At 48.2% G+C, this 24021-nt stretch overlaps 1 protein-coding gene across 12 annotated transcripts in view; it reads left to right on the forward strand.

Moving 5' to 3' along the window:
• pleca (plectin a) overlaps positions 1-24021 on the forward strand; it is a 102278-nt gene that overhangs the window by 40898 nt on the left and 37359 nt on the right. For 4 of the 12 annotated variants that reach the window (XM_056413944.1, XM_056413953.1, XM_056413961.1 and 1 more), the window contains one exon: positions 21311-21372. In XM_056413944.1, the coding sequence (XP_056269919.1) occupies positions 21311-21372 (62 nt within the window). Of the gene's footprint in view, positions 1-8731; positions 8747-9787; positions 9934-12216; positions 12308-15285; positions 15524-19787; positions 19897-21310; positions 21373-24021 lie in introns of those variants that run through there. The other 8 variants (XM_056414028.1, XM_056414038.1, XM_056413968.1 and 5 more) reach the window with 5 other exon arrangements.

Genomic DNA, 24021 nt, shown 5'->3' on the forward strand with positions numbered 1-24021 from the left:
CTATGCCGTATCGATTATTTCCTCACCACCCCAGTGAAGGTCTGAGTCATCCTGTTTGTGAGGTCCGACTTCTCAACCAGCGTGACTGACAGCTCCGAGGGGCCTCCTGACGTCGCTGATGCGATTACATAATCTCGTTAACCCCTGGTTTCCTGAGTAAATTGACACATCCTCTCTGGTCATCCGCCCCCTCTTCCTCCGCCTGGTGGGTCGTGATTACCCTCTTCAGGCTTTGTTTTGACGGTAAAGGAGTCAGCTGTGGGATTGAAACCATGTGGCTCCTTATTAACGACTTTTCAAATGCAGCTGCTCTGGACTTTAGGGCGTTCTCTGAGGTGGCCAGCAGGGGGCGGTGTTCGTGAAGCTACTGCAGGCCGATAGAATTGCCAGAATTGGTGTAGATTTGTGTTCACAGAGTTATTATCGATATTGGGCTTTATGTTATTTGCTAATCCTTCCTAAATGGTGCTGTGGTCTCCACAGTAATCTGCATCTTATGCCAGTAAAAGCCTTTCCTCCCATGGGCCCGGCCCACTCAGCCCATGAAGGACTGCAGCCACACTACGTGTCTGTGTGTCACACTTCTCCTGTGTTTAAGTCTTTTTACAGGCAGTAACATTTGAAAGAGCATTTTAAAGAGAACAGTCTGCATTCGTTCCTAACGTTGCTCCTTCCTCTTGTGTTTCCTCTCTTCTTCTTTCTGTAGGTAAGTGTCTGTTCCTGCCTGTGAATCTGTTTGTGGGTCTGAGTTGAGGCTCTCCGGTGACGGAGCGGTGGAGTTCTGTCTGCCGGCACAGAGACGGTGAGTTCCTCATGCGGCGGTCCTCTCAGACCTGACACACGGTCCCACATGTATGTTCCTGCTGCACACCAGCTGCGCCTGTGGCGAGGCCTTCAAGTGAATAACACGGCTTGTCATTGGACCTGATGGTGGTTCTGACTGGGCAGCCCTGATGGTGGTTCTGACTGGGCAGCCCGGGTCTCGGCTGCCGTGGCACACGAGGCGGCAGGATGTTCGTCGTAATGTCTTTCAAACTCTTCTGCGTCTGATCTGCAGCTGGAGGCGGAGCCTCTGTCCCGCCTTTCTTTCTGTATCTCAAACTAAATCCGTAATTCCTTGTGAGGGTTTTGCTTTATGTGCAGCATTAGTGCCTAATTTATTCTGTCGATTATTTATACATGAAGTTGATGCAAAGACTGGTGACAACGTCTCCGAGCCCGAGATGACGTCTTCAGATTACTTGTTTGGTCCGAGCAACACTTCTATAAGAATCGTTCGACTCATCGGTCTGGAAGTCGTTTAATTGGCAGTTATTGACTTGTTGGAGGACTGGGACGCTCATTAGGCTGAGAGAAATGTTTGTGTTGCAGAGTCTGAAGCTCAAAATACCCCAAGTTTCCAATTCCTACACATCATATATATATATACACACACATGCTGAAGAGTGGGTTCTGATTAAGCATCCCTCCTGACATTAACGTCAGTAATTGTTAGTTATAAAGCCAACGTCTTGTGCCTTTTCCAGAACTTGCCTGGCACGAGGCGACGCTCCAAAAGCCTCGGGCGGCGTTTGCTCGCCAACCCTCACCGCAGGCAGGAGAAACAGATCCGCGCTCTCCTCACAAGACCTCTTCTTCACTACTCTCTCTCCTCCAGGCAAACCCCACGTAGTCTGCGTGATTCCTCCTGGCGGTGCAACGCCGGGTGACCTGGAGGAGGCCAGAGGAGAGGATGGATGTAGCTCAGTGGAAGGGTTCGTGTTAAAGGAGCTCCTTTTCACGCTGCCGCGGCCGGGTTTATGAGAGCTGATCTATAGGATCCCCTCAGGACACTTTAACTGTTGCTCCTGCTCGTCTGGCAGTCAACACCCGTTTGCACCAGAGAGGATGTGTTACCCGTTACCTCGCTTCACCTCCTCTCATCGACTGCAGGCTCGTCTTCATCTGGCAGTGAGTTGGCGTCCAACTCCACATGTTCAGAGTCTGAGAGTCGGGGTGTTTTTAATGAGCCCTGGAGCCGGGTGGTTGAGGCCCGCATGGAGCAAAGCTGCTGGAGTGTAACTGTGCGGTGCACCGTGGTTTATATAACACATATTATTACTTTCGCATTGAAAATGCGGACGGTTATGTTTTGATCGCTGTGTATTTATTTATTTATTTGTATGCGTGTTACTCGCATAACACAAAAAGTATTAAACCGAATCGCATGAAATTTGGTGGGATGATTGGTTATTATCCGGGGACCATTTGATTAGATTTTGGGATCAATCGGGTCAAAGGTCAAGGTCAAGGTCATGATAAAGGTCAACATCTTCTTTTTACCATAGCACGGTCAATTTGTATCCAATTGGCATGCAACTAATGCCAAAATGTTCATAACTCAACGCCCGATCTTGTGATATGCGAAGGTATGCGCTCTACCGAGTGCCCATTCTAGTTTATATATACAAAAAAATATATAGAGTTGAGATCCTTTGGCCTCTATCCAGTCGTTGTAATCAACTCTCCTCCTGTCGATCACAGCATCGTGTAAACATTCGATATGATGATGTAAACAGCTGCACGACGCTGTGGAGGAGCGATGAGAGTCTGGGACGTACACACCAGCTCATGTTTTGGGTTTTATAGGCTGGAGGTCATAGTGCGTGTGCATGGCAACATGAACTTCTCCACAATAACTCCCTTCATCCCGTCTCTCTCCACTTCTGTTTCTGTTTCCATCATCTGAACCTTTGTGACGGTCATGAGGTGGAAGTGTAACTGTTTGTTTGTGTGTTGCCGGTAGCGATGCTATCTCCCCTGACCGCCGCTCTGGCCTTGTGGGTTTACTCATATTTCGACAGCGTGTCACATTTCTATGGTTACGGGCATTCCGGGCCGACCACACCCTGCCATGGGTCATTTGATGACTCACTGCAGTGGCCAGACACACACACACACACACACAGAGGAACTCTCATATTTCCCCTCTCTCTGCGGAGTGATTCCTCTGGATACACGAGGCTCTCATGACCCGATCTGGCGAAGCCGGCAACTGCGGCAAAGTGCGGTCCTCCATTAGCCGCTTCCCAAGTCGCCCATTTTAGCTCGGTGATCTCAGACGGGCTGCGTCGTTTCACCTCTGCATCGATCGGCGTTTCCTCTTTAGATGCTCTCTACCGTCTGGTCCACACCCTGGACCGCCTCCCCGAGGCTCCCCGTCGGTCCGGCCAGACTCTGGCTCACACACACGTTACCCCAAAAGACCTCTCGTGTCCCCGTGCGTCTGCACTGAGCCGCGTCTACAGCCTGAGTGGCTTGTGCAACGCCGGCTGAAACTCCCCCCGACTTCTCCTTTCACTTTGTCTCTTTGCCCGTGAGCAAGGCACCGGACCCCAAATCCCCTCGAATCATCGTCATTATGACGACTGCAGGCTTGGGTTCCGTCTGTCAGGTGAGCAGAAGGCTGCCGTCGTCATGCGTTCAGAAGCAGATCTCTGTTCCAGAGGTTCGTCTCGACGCTCTATTGTTGTGGCTAAAGTCGAGAATCGGACTGGAAACAATGGACCAGCGAGAACTGGAAGATATTCACCTGCTGAACCCTAGAAGAGGAGCCTTCAACCCCAGAGGCTCAGACCGACGTCTGATGGGTTCAGAGATTAACGAACGCCGGGACATAAGCCTGAATAATAATAACAGTTTCCTCTTGTATAATTATTAAAAACAGCATCTTGTTAATACATCTGGAGGATGTTTTTTGTAAGACACATTCGCAGATAATCAGTCTAAAGTATGTACTTGAGGTATTTATAAATTCCATCTACATTAGGCGGACAGATGTCAGACTCAGAACATAGAAGACAGATGAACATGGAAGAGACAGATGGTTCTTAGAAAGACGTGCGGTCGGCCTCAACGGTGTTTAGTTGTCATTTCCTTCGCATTGAAGATGCGGAAGGTTATGTTTTGATCGCGGTGTATTTATTTATTAATTTATTTGTATGCGTGTTACTTGCATAACTCGAAAAGTATTAAACCGAATCGCATGAAATTTGGTGGAATGATTGGTTATTATCCGGGGACCATTTGATTAGATTATGGGATAAATCGGGTCAAAGGTCAAGGTCATGGAAAGGTCAAAATCTTCTTTTTACCATAGCGCGGTCAATTTTTATCCAATTGGCATGCAACTAATGCCAAAATGTTCATAATTCAATGCCCAATCTTGTGAAATGCGAAGGTATGCGCTCTACCGAGTGCCCGTTCTAGTTTGTTATGTTATCGATTGTTATCGCTGCAGAGTCAGCAGATGTGTGTGTGCGTGTGTGTGTGTGTGTGTGTGTGTCTGTTCAAGCAACACTCCATCCAGTACTTTTCCCACCGCTACGTTTTCCAAATTGTAAAATGAATAGTTGCATTTAACGACTTGGAAGTCGACAATCTGGCTTCAGTGCCTCGCTGTAACGTCTGCACTGGAATGCAGAGCGCTCTTCAGCGGGTTTGTTTTTGACGTCGCCTCCTTCACCTCCAGTCCTCTGCATACGACCTCCAGGCAAAGCTTCAGCTTCACGGTGACACATATTCACGTTTCCTCAGCCGCTCTTCATCTGGAGAAGTTTCCTCCGAGTGCATCGACTCTCAATTCGGTTGATAATGAATCTGCGATTCTTTTAGTGTTTATTTGTACAGTGTGCCGTAAAGGCTTCAGATAGCAGCTCCAGCTGGAGGAGGGTGGACGGCAGGTATTTCTCTACATTTGGTATTTGGGGATCGGCAACCAAACAAAAAGTCTGTTGCCACAGTTCTGGTTGATTCTGAGCCAAAGGACAGATAACGAAGAGCACGTGAAGACGAGAGACTCTACAGCCAATAAACTGACACCGGTTTTGAAGATGGATCAAAAAGAATTCTTGCACTGTGAGAGATGTTTTCTTCTCCCGTGCGGGAGTTTCATCCAACACGCCAAATATCAAGACTCCACCGAGCTGACGCCGCCGCCACTCAGCCGCGTGGATCATCCCTGACCGTCTGAACACCAGGGAGCTGGCGGCACATCGTCGGTATGAGGTGTGCAGTTGTCCCAGAAGGGTGCGGCTACGACTTCGAAATACATCCTATTGTATTTGTATAGGTTTGATATGACCTACACACAAATCCCTTATTAACCAAAATCTATACCATAAAAATAACTAGAGCACACATTAAAAGCGGTTCTGAACAGGTGGGTTTTGATTAATGAAACTGAAAACACATCTTTTCCGACTATCTGGATTAAAACACAGATTTGCACTTCACTGGCACTTAAATGGCTCTTATTGTGGTACTTTTGTAGTTCGACTATGTTGAGGAAATGTTACTTCCTGTATTCTTGTTGTTCTTAGTTTGTACTCTAGGTTGATGCACTTATTGTAAGTCGCTTTGGATAAAAGCGTCCGCTAAATGACATGTCATGTAAAAACCTGTAGGAATGATGAACTAACACTGTGACCCAGACCGGCTGGAGGCCTCACCGCATGCCGTCACTCCCAGAGATGTGTTCAGGTACCAGAGGAGGGAATCTGCCTCGCATTCCTTTTGGGAGACAAACGGGTCAAAGGTGATTTTCATTGAGGGGATTACGAAACGCTGACGAGGCTCTCCGTTATCGCTCCTCTCCGCTCGGCGCCACGCGGGGACTCCCAATGCGCTCTGCAGAGGGCTCTGCAGCGTGAGATCAGCCTGATCCTCATGACAGGAGGGCTCAGCTCGACTGATGGAGGGAAAGAAACAGCGGAGGACGAGCAGCAGAGGAGTCAACTGGGCTCGGTCGACTCCTCTCAAGAAAAAGAAACGACTTGACGGCTGTAGTGGCCATTTGTCGTCCGAAATCAAACAAAAATATAAATCAAACCGCCACAGATAAATTGTGGGTTTTGGTGTTGACGCATGCAGAAGAAAGTACTGTCCATTTCGGCCTGTTAGTATTTTGATAATTTATTTCTGAAACCAAAAAATAAAAAACAATCAAAATGTTGACACTTGGTCACCCTGGTGCATGCTGGTCCTGTGCCTACCCACCTCTACATATAACCACAGGTGCCCAGTGTTACCCAATCAGTGAACCTACAACTAAATATATTAAAACTAAACTACAACTATCATAAGAAACAACTAACATTTCAAAATATAACCTAAATAAGCAATAAATAATCAATATTACTTTACAATAAAACCTAAATACAAATGTCAAATTAAATAGCTCCAACAACGGCTTTTCCATTCGCTGAGTCGGCTGGTTGTGACTGCCGAGGATAAAGTGTGAAGACCAGAGATCATGGGCGATTGGGCGTCTATTGGACGCCTTCAGCAGTTCGACACACAGAGCGCTGTTCACTCCGACCCTCGCTTCACTGACATGTTCAACACCACAGCGCTGTGTGTGCGTGGTGGCAGGTTGTGTGTGTGTGTGTGTGTGCGTGTGGGCGCCTATCAGATGTATCTTTATCTTTCTCCTCTGGATTCGCTCAACCTGGTGTTTCGGACAGAGCATCCGTTGTACACCGGCGTTCTCATACGCTCTGGGATATCTTATATATCTTTTCATATATCAGGATGTAACGTTACGAGTGCTCTCTAACACGACTAATGAAAATACGACATTGGAGAGAGGAGCAACGCCTCCAGTTTACATTTATAAGATAATAACCTTAATGAGGAAAACAAATGTTGACTCATTTAATTAAGGCCTGAAATCCAGAATGATTTTCTTATGACCATCTCACAAAAATGTGAAAAAAAGAAAAGTCTGCCATGAAAAAAGATAATTATAAGCTTCTTTTTAAAAAAAATATTATTATTATAAGACAAAAGACAATAACACCTAGAGGATGACGAAACAGTGGACACAACATCATAAAGTCAGAGTATTGAGAAAAAATAAATAAAAATAAATAAATAAAAATACAGTGCTTATGCGTGTGTGAGCTTTTTAAAATTATTTAATTACATTTTTTATTTCAAGAAACAATACATTGATGATGGCAGATGTATATGTATGAGCGTATGCATGTTCGTGGATAATTATAAGCTTCTAACTATGTGCATACACGTATATACACATTTTTCTGATATCTATATTTTGTATATATATATATATATATTTTTCTGACACTAAATAAAATACATTAGATTAAAATAGTTGTGACATTTCTATTCCTAAAAGTCAATGTAGGTTGTTGATTTGTAAAGGAAATGGGTATTTACTTTTATATCTTTAAAATGTCTTATATATTATATATTTTTCATACAATCTGAATATTTTGATGTGAGAACTAAACCTACGTTATTTGTTGTCCTTCATTCTCACCAATTACATTTAAATGAATATTTGCAAGCGAGTGACTGGAGGCTTGAGGCGGTCCCTTCAGAGGGTCCGCTTGTTACCCTGACGACCACGAGGCTCGACTCCCTGGAAGGTTTGAGCTTTATCGAGCTCTTCATCCTCCTCTTCATCCGTCTGTATTAGAAGCTCTCTGGGTGTTGCTATGGGCACTGCTTGTGTTTGGGCGGTACAGAGCGGGATAATGTGATCTTCTAGCAACACAAGTGATGGACTTGTCATTTTCCATACAGCTAAATAACGACCAGACTGCCAACTAGATCTCTTTTTACAGGATGCAACAAGTCGTATTTTTATACTTCCTACTTGCCCGACACTTATGACGCCACATCTGTTTTACACAAGCACAGACAGACAGTCACCCTCTTTATTTATAGTCTGTCCTGATGAATTCACCACCCCGTGGTCCTCATCGCTCTGCAGACCAGCTCTAATGACGCCGAGGGATGAAAACATTCTTATTACCTTCGCATTGAAAATGCGGAAGGTTATGTTTTGATCGGCGTGTATTTATTTGTATGCGTGCGTGCGTGCTATTCGCATAAGTCAAAAAGTATTAAACCGAATCGCATGAAATTTGGTGGGATGATTGGTTTTTATCCGGGGACCATTTGAATAGATTTTGGGATCGATCGGGTCAAAGGCCAAGGTCAAGGTCATGAAAAGGTCAACATCTTTTTACCATAGCACGGTCAATTTTTATCCAATTGGCATGCAACTAATGCCAAAATGTGGATAATTCAATGCCCAATCTTGTGATATGCGAAGGTATGCGCTCTACCGAGTGCCCGTTCTAGTTATATGTGTTGAGATCTAATTCTCCATGTAACGCGTACATGTGGATGTTGTTGACGTTGCCCAGTAGTGACCGGCGGCCGTCCTGCTGCCATCTGCTGGGGACAAAGTGATCCGGTGATTCCTCCTGAGCTCGGACCGTCCGCTCATCCTCTCGTGGTCTTGCAGAACAAGCAGCGTTTCCTGGAGCTACCCGTAAACACCGACACACAGAATGTCAGCTCGATGACGGGCAGCGTTTCTGCCCGAGCCGCACAATAAAGCTCCACGCTCCGCATCGACGTGCAAACTTTTCCGTTGCCGTGTGACTAAGCAGAGCGGCCTGGAAACGCGAGCCCGGTCCAGCCGCCCTCGGCTCTTTCCGGCCCGTGCCGCCGCAAGAAGGGGGCGAAGCATGAGAACATGTGGCATTTGACACCTTTTCATCTGCCCTTCAGTGTCAGAGCACATAAACTCCAACATTTAAACAGACGGCAGTGTCTTTGCGCACACACACACACACACACACTCGCAGAGAGCCACCGGCCGCCGGAGCCGCGACGGACACGAGTCACACGAGGGACTTCATGGAGGCGTTGATCCAACGCGGCCAAGGTAGGACGCAAACAGTTCCGCCTGCTCGCCAAAAGGTGTCGGCACAGAAGCGCTCCACGGCGCAGGGGAGCGGGGAGGATGCAGCCGGTGTGGGCGTGTCCCAGGGCTTTGTGTCGCTGTGCTCCTGATCCCAGATGTGTTTTATCTAGAGACAACGAGTGAAGGAGATGACAGTTCCCGCCGTGAAGACGCCCACGCTGCACGGCAGCGTCGGGTATCAAGTGTTGGCGTCGGCCCCTGACGGGCTGCACTGGGTGGGCTCAGCGGGCACAGCTGCATCGATACGAGGCCTTGAAGAGACGCAGCACTGACCACACGCAGCGTGGTCGGGACGCTCGTTATTTTTCGGTTATCTGCAGGCTTGTAAATAGTGATAACTAACTGCAGCCGGACATAACATAGTTCTCATATTTGGAGAGAGTGTTTGGCACATGTTGCTGTCTGGTTTTAACCGGTCATCAATCCAGATGTCAAAACAAATATTTTCTCCAGCACCGTTTATCTCCGTGTTTCATAAGAGTTCCTGCGACGGGGCAGAACATGGAGTAGTGCTCTGTTAATGTTCTTAAATCACAACTAAACCATCATCTTTATGATTAAATGAAGCAATACATTTATGATGAATATCAGTCAACTCCTCCAGCTTGTCTAATACCTTTGGGTCCGTGACTTTAGTGTGATAAAGAGTGATATCCTGCGGATGTGGGTGCGTATTTTAACTGTCATTTCTTTTATACACACAGAGAAGCCTTTGTTATAGCAGCTCGCTGGCAAAAAATCACGCTTTCCGCTCTTTGTCTAAATCCTCTCATAAAATATGTCCCTGGGAGTTTTTTTTCTCCCTCCAGCGCATGGATGTCATCCAGAAGCGCTCGTCAGAAAGCGGCGAGACGCTGTTTCCACTGAGGAAGCCTCGCGAATGAAGTCCAAACTCTCCCCGCCGTCTAGTTCTCACTTCCACAGCCGAGCCTCCGGATCTCTCTCTCTCTTCTCTTCTCTTTTTTTCTCCGTCTGTTTTTTTCTCTCTCTCCCCTCGCCTGCTCTCCCAGCACGCCCCCCTCTCGCCAGAACACAATGTCGGGAGGTCAGATTTGACTCCCGGGCACTTCAGCGTTTCCTCTAAAAGTTGTGCAGACGCAGAGCAGAGATGGACCTGTGCTGCTGCTTCTGCCCCGGACCGACGAACGGTAGGCTCGCTTCTGTTTCACTTTTAAAACTCTACGCCGGTGCATTTAGGGATGCTGCAGGTCTAACGGCCCTGCCCTCTGCACGCCGTGTGAGGTCAGGGCCGCTCCCGGCATCACCGTCTCGTGCTCCTCTGAAGATTGCAAAATTAAGAACGTTGCTGTCGTTGTTTACCTACCTGGTAAATCTGTGTCACGAGAGATTGAGATCGTTTTTTATCTGAAATCAAGAGAAACGTGCACTCCACAGATGTGGACTTGGGCTTTATTGCCCTTGTGCAGGGCATGTGTCACAATGCGGGAAATCATTGAGCAAACGCATACCATGAGAGCGGAGTGGGAGGGGCCGGCTCCTCCCACCGAGGAGTGGTGGATTTAATTCATTCCAGACGTGTGTGTGTGGCTCCTGGGTGTTTTCCCTTTGCCCAGACTTCACTGACCGACAACCGGGGCTCCCGCTTTCTGACGCTCTGGGGGACATTTGGTTGACACTGGGATCACATGAGCGCTCTCCTGAGATGACATGACAATCAGCCTCTTTGAGGGAGAGCTTCCGTTCCCCGACCGCTCGACTGTCACGGCAACTTCAAATGTATAATGAACTCAAAAAAGTGTTTCACAGATGCCGACGCTCCTCTGCCACCGCCCCCCACAGCGTCCGTTCCTGCTTCTTTTCGGCTCGCTTCATCTATTTCCGCCGCCGCGTGGCATTTAAATATAAATAAAATATACACTTTTATTAATCCCCAAGGGGAAATTAGTTCTCTGCATTTAACCCATCCTTAGTTATTAAGGAGCAGTGGGCTGCGGTGAAGCGCCCGGGAAGCAACTGGGGGTTCAGTGCCTTGCTCAAGGACACTTCGACTTGCAGCTAATGGGGAGAGCGGGGATCGAACCCACAACCCTGCGGTTGCAGGACGGCCCTCTTACCCCACTGAGCTAAAGCCGCCGCAGCGTGACCCGGTGTCGGGTTGCCGCGTGACACTATTTGGAGTGCACACCAACAGAGTGATGTCCCCTCATCATATGATCTGACATATGCAGGGACAAGAGAAGTTGTATTTCGTCTCGACGGTGATGCGAGCGTGCGTGTTCAATTCAGTGTATTTAGTATAGCCCGATATCAAAAAACTACAAATCTGCCTCAAAGGGCTTTTCAATCCGTACACATACGAGATCTGGCGTGTGTGTCTGTGTGTGTGAGAATTTCAGCAGTGAACGTCGTTCTTATCAGAGGCGATCCACCAAATGTCAAGGGGCTTCCAGTCCTCGCAGCTATGAGGAAACACGTCGGCTGCAGGGGTGAAACGCTCCGGGGGATTCACGGTGACCGGAGAGCGGCGGTGGTAAATATAGCTGAACAACAGGTTTGAAAATGTGTGGAGCGACGCCGTCAGAGGGCACCGGGGCGGGCTTGAAGCGGCCTCTGGTCGTAAAAGGGTTAAATCCGAGGGAAGAGTCTGGTGTTAAAACAGCTAATTATTGTTTCTGGGAAACTTTGAACAAACATATGGAAGCGTTTACAGCGACGTAGTGAAGTCTCATGTGGAGAATGAATTGATGGGTGGTGGGTTTTCTTGCGTGAAGGGGGGAAAAAGGAGCGTGTCTTTAGTGTAAACATGAGGGGGGGGGGGGGGGGGCTGAGAGGATCTGGATGGAAAATAACTGAAAATAAAATCCTATGGATAGAGTCTGGAAACTTTGACGCCGTCTCAAGGCGGATCTCGCTCCGTTTGCTTATCATCAAGGCTGAGTGGAGTGTGTGTGTGTGTGTGCCATGAAACAGCCTCGTGTATTATTTATTAACTCCTGCCGACAGGCTGCAGAGAGCGGAGTGGAGCGCACAAGTTCTCTTCCACGCCTTCGAGCAGCTTCTGGAACAAGTGACATTTTGAATAATGAGGAAAGAGTGTGTAGTGGCAGGAGAGGAACTGTTGGCGTGAAGGAGGGAAGGACAGGAGAGAGGAAAGGGAGCGGGAGGGAGACCGGCCACTTGTTCCAGCGGGCTGAGTCACAGGGAAGAGGAGAAGGAGGGGCGGGGGGGCTCTCTCTCTCTCTCTCTCCGTCTCTCTCTCTCTACTGTGAATGTCACGGACGACTTGGCTGCGTCGCTTGTTTTTAAAGTCCGGGATGGCACCACACCCCTAGGCGCGCACACCTCTCCACCCCCCGGCCCTCTCTCTTCCTCCCTCACCTCCCCCCCCCCCCCCCACGCCCCCCAGCCCTCCCCAGTCCGTTGTGTCCGTCGTCAGTCTCCACTCCGCACCAGGCCCGATGCCGGCCGGCCCCCCTGAGAGTGTGTTCCCGGCCCTCGTGGTCGTGGGCCACGTCGTCACCTTGATCTTTGTCTGGCGGTGGAGAGTACGGAAGAAGCAAGGTAAGAAAAAGAAAAGCTGGCGGCGGCGGGGCGAGTCACCGCCGCTCTCTCTCTCTCCTTCAGGAGAGGCCGCCCTCACGGGGAAGTCAACGCTTTCTGTCGGGAAACAGTTTGCTGCCGGCTGTTCCCGTCCGTCGTCTCTCCGCTCGCTCCCGTTCCGTGTGTTTCCACACACTCCTTCTTTCGCTTCCTCCCTCTCCCTCCCCTCTCTCTCTCTCTCTCGTTTACTCCCACTCACACGTCTGGGTTTCCTGTGGAATGGAGATGTTGCTGTTAACCCTGTAAACGCCGGCTGTAATGTGAGGACCTGGTTGGTCCTCTCGGTCTGAGCCGTGTTGCGTTGCCGTGGACTCCTCTGCGTTTGTGTTTGTGGGTTTCCTCTTTATCGGTAAACGTTAGCGCGTTCAGAATATCCTCTGAACAAGAAGTAGCCTGAAGGTTACCTCCACACACCTGCAGCACAGGACCTTCTTTACATATGGTTTGTTACTGTTGACACAGCTTGGTGGAGAGCAGCTGTCAGACACACCCATGCTGGCGACACGTTATAGGATGTCTGACTTACAGGTGTCCATAAAGGCTAACCGTATTTTCCTATCTCTGAAAGTATTTTGACAAACCAGTTTGGCGAACAGCAAAAATAATCCGGCACAAGGAAGAGGAAGAAGGCGGAGAAAGTAGCCTGGAGTCACGCACGGCTAACCGGCTTCGCCCGCACGGGAAAGAAGTCCAGCTTTAATACTCGGTTTACTCCGGGCGGCGTACCGCCCCCGGTCGCTCCGAGTGGTCAAACGGAACAATTCCTTTCAAGACAGTGAGCCGTAGAGGACATGCCTAAAGTACTTCTCACAACACGGACTTGCCTGGGGATATATTTTTTAAAAGCCCATGAAATCGCTTCACCCTCCTATTACCTTTGGGGTCAATTTGACCCCATTCAATGTTTAACGTCTCTAAAAATATGATTGACAAAAAATGTTTTGCTTTATATTTCATGACTTTTCCTAATTTATTGGGGACAACTGGGGAAACATAACATTCGCATGATGATATGTTTTCAATGTCCTGAACACAACTTGTACGCATCGGTCAATTTGACCCCAGGCTGTTTTTCACTGTGTAAAACATATAAGAAATATCAACTTTTTTATTTATTTAAAGGGCTGTTTAGGTCGTCAACAAACAAACATAAAGTTCCTCACACACAATTCTAATCATTTTCTGGAGGTTTTAATTGCTGTGGTCAAGAAGGGTAAAAGATATTAGTAAATTTGAAGGTAACAGGAGGGTTAATATGCAAATCGTAAAGAATCACGAGAAAATAAATGAGAAAGTGTCTCCTCGTCTCCTCGTATGTGCTCTCTGTAAGCTGTGCACGGCTCGAGGGCAAAGGTCGCCTGGGGGCGGCGGTGAGTGAATCCGGGGCAAACATTGCATTGCAAAACCTCCAGCCCCTTTCCATTTGAAGAGTGTAGACGGTACGTCTCCAGTGATGCGGTCAGACCCCGGGAGGGAGGGGGCGCCGTCGACCTCGGCGCGGCCGTCTGATCGGCACCAAACACCTGCAGCGGTGACACAAGGTGCCTTTGAGACGGCGGGAAGGGCGGAAGTAGGCAGAAGGGGTTTCACCCAGAGCCAGGGTTTAAAAAAAGATGACACGGGGCCACACATGGAGGCCGCTCGCGGTCGTGAACTCGACACGGTATCCTGGATACGCTCATAACAAACTGCAGGAGCAGGAGGAGGAGGAGGAGGAGGAGGAGGAGGAGGTCTGTGGGTTATCCTCGGGACCTTTTCTTTTTTAAAGAAGAATCTGAGCTCTCTGTTGCTTGGACAATTAATAATTCAGAACGGCCCGTGACTCCTCCCCCCGCCGTCCCCGTTCACTGAGACATAACAGACCTGAGGAGGGAGGGAGGCCCACTGCGGCCTCAAAGTGAAACAACAACAACAACAACAGGCTGCAGCGACTTCTACGAAGCATCAGGACACTTTTTATTCTCTGAAAGATTCGAGACACGTTTATTTTCGATACGTTGCTTTAATGTCATTATTTCATTACAATGTGTGTATATGTGTGCATTGAAGTAAGTTGTGGACACAGGCGGCGGTGGTGACCCATACAGGCTTTAAAGTTATCGGCCCCACTTTGAATATCACATCAAAAGATAATAAACGGCTATTCAGTTTTTCCTTTCACTGACAATTTACAGAAACAATGTAAAAGTTCATCAAACGATCAAATGTAGTGACACAAATGTCCAATAATCAAACGGTGGACGCACACTTCCTGCTTCTGTGAGCCAGAAGCTACGGACCACTGTTCCTTTAAGTGGAGTGTGGTTCTGGTTGCTCTCGTCTAGTTGTTTAAGTTACAGTCGAGGTGAGAGGTGGACTGACTGCACGCCGCTTTAACTTTACCATCAGCCAATATCATCAGTGTGTCTTAGTAAAACCAGATTCCTGAGGTTATTTATGACCAACAGCTGTTGCACATGTGAGGGAAGGAGGAGGGGGGGGGGGGGTTGTAATTATTTATTACAGTGACAAACGTTCGAGCTGCACTCTGCCCTTTGTTGTAAACCTCCAGTGAGACAATGGGCTCGATGTGTCCTCCCAGAAGTCTCTCTGCCGTGGTTTCGCATTCGGGGTCATGGAGACGTCGGCCACGCTAGAATAAGGACCGCGTGAGAGTCCCCGGCAGTCGAGTCCACTCCGGTTATTTCGGGGCGCGTTCCTCCCGGGCGACACGGACCGTTTTAACGCGCTGCGCGGCGCACGGAGCGGAGGATGGAGCGGCGCGGGGCTCAGTGAGCGGAACGCGAGTGGGCCGGGCCAGGGACACCGTGTCTGCAACCTGACACTGTCTGTGTGTGTGTGTGCGTGTGTGCGTGTGTGTGTGTGTGTGTGTTTCTGTTTCTTTGTGCTTCGGACTGAGAGAAGTTGTTTGAGGGCTGGTCCCACTCACGAGAATCAGAGGGGGCGCGCTTTCTTTTCTTTTTTTTCCGGGGAAGTCCAGCGCGCGCTACGTTTTGTTTTTTACGCGCGACCCAAACAAACCCACAAGGATGGCGAAGGTGGAGGACGCGATGCGCGCCCCCGCGCCGACCTGGTGCGGCGGCGGCGGCGTGACGTTCTACCGACGGACGAATTACATCCACGAGATGAGCTGCGCAGAAGTGGGCTCCCATCTGTACAGCCGCATGTGCTGCGCAGGTAGGTCCGGCCGGCCGCGGCTCCGCGCTCTGCGCCGGTAATACGAGCGTGTGTGAGTGGGGGTGGGGGGTGGGGAGTGTGTGTGCGTGTGTGTGTGTGTGTGTCTAGAGGGGGTGGGGACGATGTTAACCGTTTCCATGCCGCCACCCACAATCCAACAACAAATTACAGACAAAGTGGGCGTCTCTGAGCAAATCTCTCTTTTTTTTTTTTTTAAGTATAGATTATTGTTCCAGTAACTTTAGTAACATTTTCAAGGAGCACTCTGGTGGTGACATTACCCCACAGAGACACTGAGACTAATCGATGAGGTGATCACAGAAAACAACAATCGGGATAATTAATCAATTATTTAAAAAAATACACTTTTGTGAGTAAAAATGCCAAAAAAACCTCTCTGATTTAAGCTTCTCAAATAAAACATGTTTAATGGTGATATTAATAAACCACATGATTAATGTTTTTAACAGAAGAGTAATAATGTGAAATGATAATCATATTAATGAGTAATGAAAAAAAAGTTGTTCGTGATGGAGTTTGAACAGTCGATAAGGAGTGTGCGCGTGTGTGTGTCTGTGTGTGTGTGTGTGTGATGATCTTTCCTGGAGAAAGAAAGGCTGGTGTGTCACTGCTCACATTTGAATCCCCAAACAATGACTCCGTATCCAGTGTGTGCCGGAGGCTCTGGAGCTGACGGTCCTTGGCGTGTGATCGCGTCTCAAAGAGAACCGTCTGAAGTTTATCAGACGTTTGTGTTCCTGTGACGTCCGACTGCTGCTGAGAAAAGTATTTTTATATCTTCTTCCAGAGGTTTAAGGCCAAAACCACTCCTCTGGAAACAGCACACTGGCGAACTCTGTGTCTCTGTGTGTGTGTGCTGCGTTGCCATGGCAACGTGAGCGTAAATCAACAGCACAGGGCCCCGAGGGACCGTGGTCTTCCTTTACAGTAGTCGGAGCTCTTGTTGTGGGACGCGCTCCACAGAGGGTTGTCAGCTGTGGTTAGACATTATATCATCATCATCGTTCCTCGTTTTGAGTCGTGCTGCCTCTCAAACAGAAGAGGGAGACAAACTCCTCCTCCTCCTCCTCTCCCTCATCGGCTCCTCTTCCCACCTGAAGATCGACATCCAGCAATTACCCTGTCCTCCAATTACCACAAGTTTAGTTCCGGCTAATTACATGATATTTCTCCCCGAAAATGATACTCTTGAGTCATGAGGCCTAAAGACATAATGCGGGCGACTCGGAGGACGACTTATGGGGTCCGCTGTTCATCTGCATCTTGCGAAGCTTCTTCCAGGGTTCGTACGGTCATGGAAAACCTGGAAAAGTCATGGAATTGTAAAATGGTCATTTCAAGGCCTGGAAAAGTCATGGAAAAAACTTAAATCATAAAAGTTTGGGAAAAGTCATGGAAATGTGTTATAATCACATGTTCATTCACGCCGAGTTTGAAATAATGTTTTTTAAAGAAAGACGCTTAAAATATAAGCCGGCGTACGCTCTCGATACGCAACATGTTCTACATTTTTTATGTTTATACCGAGATTTCAGTTTGGTCATGGACATTTGTTTTAAAGTCATGGAAAAGTCCTGGAAATCATCCATCGGTCAAAATGTGTAAGAACCCTGCTCTTCTTCTCTTTCCTCCCGGTCGGCCATCAGCACCTGAGTTCACTTGTTGACACATTCCTGGCAGTGATCATAACAGCCGGAGCTCTGTCTCATTCTGGTCGTGCTGCATGCTTCCACGCCTCCTTTATCGCCAGCTCCGCCCCACGATGGAGACCCGCTCGCCGCACATTCCTGTCTTCTGGACCGACGCCACATGCCGTCGCTCGCACGGAGCAACAGGCGGAGAACGTTTACATTTTTAAGATGCATACGGTTGTTTTTCTTCTTCTTCTTACTGCGAGAAGGGCGGGCGCCCTCAGGAATGCTCTGACTGAACTCTCATCGTATACCTCTGCTCAGCTCCGAGGCTCAGGTCATCAGAGACGGAGAGCGGGCCCCGGGCTGCAGCCTCTGAGGGCCCCTCGCTGACGGGGCCACGGCATCACAACAAATCAACACAAATACAGGAAATTTTGTTTTTTTAGTCAATAAATCAAAAATAAATTTTTTTAAAACATTTTTTTATTTATATTTTATTTGTGTTCAGAATCTCACATACACATATTATACATTTTCTGATTCTGTGTATGAAGAGAAGTAAAAAACAAACAAACGCATAAACAAATAAAGAAACAAAAACAATACCATAGTAACAAAACTATGAATAAAGCAGGGAGAAATCATTTTCCATGAAGAAATACAGTCAGGCCGTTTATCCGTGACATAGTTGCACCACTTTTGAAAAATAATTCAAACTGCTTCTGATTGTGTCGAGACTTTAATCCGCTGGTAACGGCTCAGCGTCCACAAACACACGAGTCCCGACAAGCCTCCTCCGTCTGGAGTCGGCATCCGCACGGAATGTGGAGGGGGGGGGGTGGCGGCGGCCGAATGCACAACCTTCTGTTCACAGTCAGAGTTTCACTGCATGAAGCAGATGAAACAATTCTCCTTTTATTCTCGTCCCACTCCCCGTCCAGCCCACCCCCGGCCACAGGAACCTTCTGCAGCTCTTTGAAGAACTATTTTATATTTCTGGAAGCCAACGGAAGCGAATTATTCCAAATTGGAAATGGATCACGAGAGAATTTAAATGTTGGCGTCGCCGGTCGTTCCCGCCAGAGGTCCATGAAGACTTCTTTTCTTCCTCTCGCTGCCCGAGTATGGAAACCGGCCCTCGCTGCCAGCCCCCCCCCCCCCCCCACGTAATCGTGTCCCGATGGTGGAGGAACGCTCACGCTGGAGGTTTTTCTTTTCTTCTCGTGATTGTTCCGTGTTGAGAACTGGCCGCGAACGCCGGTTTCCACGGCGCTCCCCCCTCCGTGTTGAGGAACAGGCGTTCCACCGAGGCCTCCGGCCACACGCCGAGCCGCCGGTGGAGCTCGGTTGGGGTTAACGAGCTCCAGCGGACCGTTTCTGTGCAGCTTGGTCCAAATCAGCCAACGCCCCCCCCCTCTCTCAGAGACTCTGTGTTTTGGACCGGCTTCCTAAGACGACCCGAGTTAAAGCTCCTGTTCTCACTCATTAGCCTGACCTCTCGCCCCAGATGTGCTTCCACAAATCATGCCGTCGTCATTTCCCGGCGTTATTTCCGATGCCCTTGATGAAATTGACTTGAAGGAGCGTACAGATGTTTCTTTCTTAAATGTGTAGCGTTCTATTTTTCCATGATTGTCCATCATTTTCCAACTTTAAATGTACTTTCCTTCCATTTGCGTGCGGGTTTGGTTACGATCTGATAAAACGTCTCTCAGAGGATGACAACTGGCTCTCAGAGACTTGCAGTCGCTTTTATATGTTGGTGAAATTGGTATGATTTATGGTTTGGCACAGCAGCTGCAAGCAGGATTTATTTTTTAAATGAAACAGATTTGAGGGCAGCTGTGGAAAGTGTGCTCTTTTACGAGAAAATAGCCTGTTCTTGAAATAGCTTGGGAAATTCATCTAAAATATGTGTTTGAAAATGTTCCTAAATAGTCGGAGTATAGTAAGATAAATGCAACGTGTTAAAAAAAAGAAGAAGAAGAAAACCTCTTTTGGTCTTTTAGCTGTTCGTCGAATGCAAAGTGACTAAAGATCCAACGGGGAAGTCGACTTAGAGACGTTATCGAAGAGCTGCACGTGCAGAGGGTCTCTGGTGAGGGTCTCTTGTGAGGGTCTTTAGTGAGGGTCTCTGCTGAGGGTCTCTTGTGAGGGTCTTTAGTGAGGGTCTCTGGTGAGGGTCTTTAGTGAGGGTCTCTTGTGAGGGTCTCTGGCGAGGGTCTCTGGTGAGGGTCTCTGGTGAGGGTCTCTGGTGAGGGTCTCTTGTGAGGTGTGTGTTGGTGGGTGCAGAGCAGGGCGGGGCCGGGGGAGGGATCTTCCCCTCCCATAGATCACTGTTTCCACGCTGAGTGACAGCTTCTGACACGGCATTCTGCAAGAGCTGCTGGGGGGAAAAAAAGAAAAAGAAACTGCAGCATTGGATGTTGGAGACGTGCACAGGGAGGAGGAAAAGAAGGGAGTCAGAATGAAATGTGTGGCCTGAACACTCCCACTTATCAACATGATCCTCCACCCCGAGTGTCTCAGGAAAGAAGAAGAAGTGTCCGTCTCATCCAGCAGACGTCTCTCAACCTGCTGCCGCGTCGCTGATCTGAGAGAAGGCCGCCATGGCGATGCAGAGGAGATTCAGAAACTACTCCTCCGACAGCGTAGGCAGCGACGGGGTCTTCATAGAGGAAGCCCCCGATCAGGGGGCGCTCAAGGACCACAGGAAAGGTAGACGTCCCCTTTACGCTGTGTGGCCCGCGAGGCCTCGTCTGTGTGGTGGCAACCATCACGCGTCCGTCTTCTCTGGCGTGAATGTGGTTGAATCTGCTGAATGAAACGGGCCACGCCCCCTCGTGCATCACGCCGTTTCCTCTTTTTATTGCTAATCACTGACGATATCTGGCTCTCAAAGCACTCGCCAGGTTTGATGACGGGCTGCCTATTTAGAAAATAACGGTTTTAATTTTAATTCTTGGGGGGATTCAACCTCACGATGTCTCGCCTCATCTTAAAAGTGTCTGAGTTTTTGAATGTTGTCCGAGGTCGGCGGTGAACAACGGAGCGGCGGCTGACATGTCAGCAGATTGGTTCACGCGCAACTTATTATTAACTTCACGGATTTATCTGCTTCTGAGGTTGTTCTTTAAAAAAAGAAGAAAAAAAAGTCAGCGACACGACGCCACCCCGCGTGGGCGTCGGCTTCCTCTGCTCTCCGTTCCCTTCAGTCCTCCTCGTGCCGTTTGACCGATACGCAAACCCAACGTCGCGGCTTCACGGTTCCCTCACACCGGGTCCCTCTTCACCTCCCTTTTCGGTTCGCTCTCATCACTTATTGAAGCGACTCAGGCGAGGCGTGACCGGCTGAGGAGGGGACCGATGCTCACCGTGTGCCTGCTGGTATGCGCAGCCCTGCTGGCAGCAATCGGACCGAGGAGCCGAGCCTCTATCGGCCTCACTCGTGCGAGTTGGGACGTGTTCCCGTCGAGGTGCTAATCGGAGGGTTGTCGGCGCGTCTCCCCTGACGACCGCGACACCTTTCCATTCCTTTGTGTCGGCGGACCGACTTTCAACCGGCGTGAGAGCAACGTGCGACGGCCTCGTGTTCAACCTTCTGCCTTTCGGGCTTCGGGGAGAAGAGATATTCATCAGATGTGGGAATTGTAGTTCTGGATGTTCACTGCCGGCCGTCTTTTTTACAGCAATGGTTCCCAACCCGGAGGTCAAGACCCCTCTGTGAGGTCACAAAGGGTCATTTCAGCTATTTGTGCTTTGTCTGACCGCCTCGGGCCTCTGGCCTCTCATGGGAGAAGTGAACGTTCCCCGACGCAGCTCCGTGAGGCGCAGCTCCCTCTGAAGAGGTCGTAAACATTTGGAAGCTATTGCTCAATAGTTTTGAATTCCCCTCTTGCTAACCATTAATTTCACAATGTGAACAAAAACTATTTGCATGTGAGAGACTTGTATCTCACTTGACGGGGCGTTCACATGAATACTCTTTTGACTGCACTAGATTATTCATCTAAGTTTTAGGTACCTGTAAAATAATTTCCGTAGATTGCTGACATGAATGGAAATATTGAGTAGAAACGATCTCCATCAGCTGTGACTTTGTAACATCTGACCGTGGTCTGTCTCTCCACAGATGAACGTGACCGGGTTCAGAAGAAGACGTTCACGAAATGGGTCAACAAGCACCTGATGAAGGTAACTCGACAGTTCAACTCGTGTTTCACTGATGTACATTTGTTGAGAAAGGATCCGGATGATGAAACAAACGTCTTGTGGCTGAACACATCCTCCCTGGTTCCAGTAGCTTCCACCACACACCGTCAGGACTCAAAAACAGGACCCAAGAGCACGACTCCAAAGTTCAGGGCAATCAAAAGGGTTTATTACCGTCGCATTGAAAATGGGGAAGGTTATGTTTTGATCGCCGTGTATTTATTTATTTATTTGTATGCGTGTTACTCGCATAACTAAAAAAGTATTAAACCGAATCGCATGAAATTCGGTGGGATGATTGGTTATTATCCGGGGACCATTTGATTAGATTTTGGGATCGATCGGGTCAAAGGTCAAGGTCAAGGTCATGAAAAGGTCAAAATCTTATTTTTACCATATTTCTATCCAATTGGCATGCAACAAAAGCCAAAATGTTCATAATTCAATGCCAATCTTATGATATGCGAAGGTATGCACTCTACCGAGTGCCCGTTCTAGTTTTAACATAAGAAGTCCCCAAAAATTCCAAAGAAACAAAGTACAACTTAAAGTTGCTGCTGAGCAGGAAACTAAGATTGGGTTTAGAAAAACAGAAAATCACAGCTATGCTGGGAAAAAAGACTTGATCAAAGTACAAACAAAATCAGAACTATGCTGGAACTGCTGAAAATACAGGAGGAACTGGGGAACAGGTGGACACCATCAGGGGAGGAGCAGACAATCACACTAACGAGGAAACACCGGGGCAGGAAATAAAGTTTCTGAAACGAGAGAGGACAGTTACTACAAAATAAAAGCGGACATGGAAAACAGGACTTAAACCTCAAACGTAAAATAACCGACGAGACACGACACACACACATGTTCCCTTGGGTAGGAGGCGATGTCGGACCCAACGGAGTCCGCGAAACCCAAAAAACAACACGATACAAATGCTCTTTGTGTTCGCGGTAGGCCTGTGAGGGAGCGCTCCATTTTCACTCAACGGCCGTTTTGCAGAAGGAAAAGCAGACGTAGTTCTGTCTTATTGACGTTTTGGGGCGTCTTACGTCCCTGCAGAGCTACACAAACATCCACAAACACAAGACTGAACACAGTAGTGGTTTTAGACGGGATAAAAAGACCAGGAACACTTTGTGTGAAATCAAACGGGCGTCGGCCTGCGTGTCTTCGCTCGGCTCTCTCCTTCATTTTGATACCTTCTCTCACCAACATGTCTCTTCTTTCCATCCTTCATCCTGTCCTCCCGTCCTTTGCCCACCAGCACTGGAAGGCCGAGGTAGGGGCTGTCAGTGAGCGCTGCGTGGACGACGCACATTAAGTTCTGCATGTCTGCGTCAACTTTTCTAGCCCCTCCCACTCCCACACAGCTCTTCAGCTTCTAACCCCTCACCCCTCCCCTTCTCCTTCCTTTTAACGCTCTCTCACTCCTGTCAGAGCCTTTTCTGCAGTGCATTAAGAAGTAATAAGAGGCCTGCAATAAGTATACCGGAAGTACTATCTATATATATATATATATATATATATATATATATATACGTTTCGATAATAATAATAGTTCTAGTATCCTTCTTTTTGGTTATGACGTAATATTCTGATCAGCTTTATTGCTGTGATACAGCGACATCACAAGGAAATGACCAATTAAGTAATTAAAGAGGTTCCAATCAAACCAGGATGTAGTTGGTGTGTTTGAATGAGAACAATAAGGCAAACATAAACATATTCACCCCAAAAATATATTTGAAAACATCTCTTAGATGTTGCTCTTCTGAACTTCATGTGCGACCCATCGGGCTCACAACACCTCTCTCCACGCCTTTACGATGCACTTTGTCACCTGAAGGATCCAAACCTGGGAAGAGGAAAACTATTTAAAAGAACCCAACATGTGGACGCAGTTGCCACTGCAGAAGGCAGACAGTTGTTGTTGTTGTTGTTGTTGTTGTTACCTTCGCAGAATGCGGAAGGTTATGTTTTGATCGCTGTGTATTTATTTGTGTGTGTGTGTTTGTGTGTTATTCGCATAACTAAAAAAGTATTGAACCGAATCGCATGACATTTGGTGGGATGATTGGTTATTATCCGGGGACCATTTGATTAGATTTTGGGATCGATCGGGTCAAAGGTCAAGGTCAAGGTCATGAAAAGGTCAAAATCTTCTTTTTACCAATTTGTATCCAATTGGCATGCAACTAATGCCAAAATGTGGCTGCGGCGAAGGTATGCGCTCTACCGAGTGCCCGTTCTAGTTGTTGTTGTTGTTGTGCATTATCCATGGCTTTTAAAGGACTGGTTTTGAAGTGGGTTTGTATGAGGTGCTCGTCCACAGCAGGCGGCCGTCGGCACGCCCCCAGTTTGAAGAGACATGAGAACCAGCAGGGCAGCAGAGTGATGGACTAAATGAACTGAATGTACTGAATGTACTGAATGTAAACATTTAGCTGTAATACAGTCATCAGCATCAGTCGTACGCCTACGCTAGATTGAGGTTCTCATCACTGCTCTAACTGTCCGTCAGACGCCAGTAGAGACTGGGCCTCCAGCTCCGTGAGCAGCACACCGTATGGATAACGACCTCGTACAACCCCATGAAGACATCCAGACTTTCCCTTTAAGTTGCTGTTTTAA

Source organism: Pseudoliparis swirei, chromosome 1, assembly GCF_029220125.1.
Source record: "Pseudoliparis swirei isolate HS2019 ecotype Mariana Trench chromosome 1, NWPU_hadal_v1, whole genome shotgun sequence".
NCBI classification, from domain to species: Eukaryota; Metazoa; Chordata; class Actinopteri; order Perciformes; family Liparidae; genus Pseudoliparis; species Pseudoliparis swirei.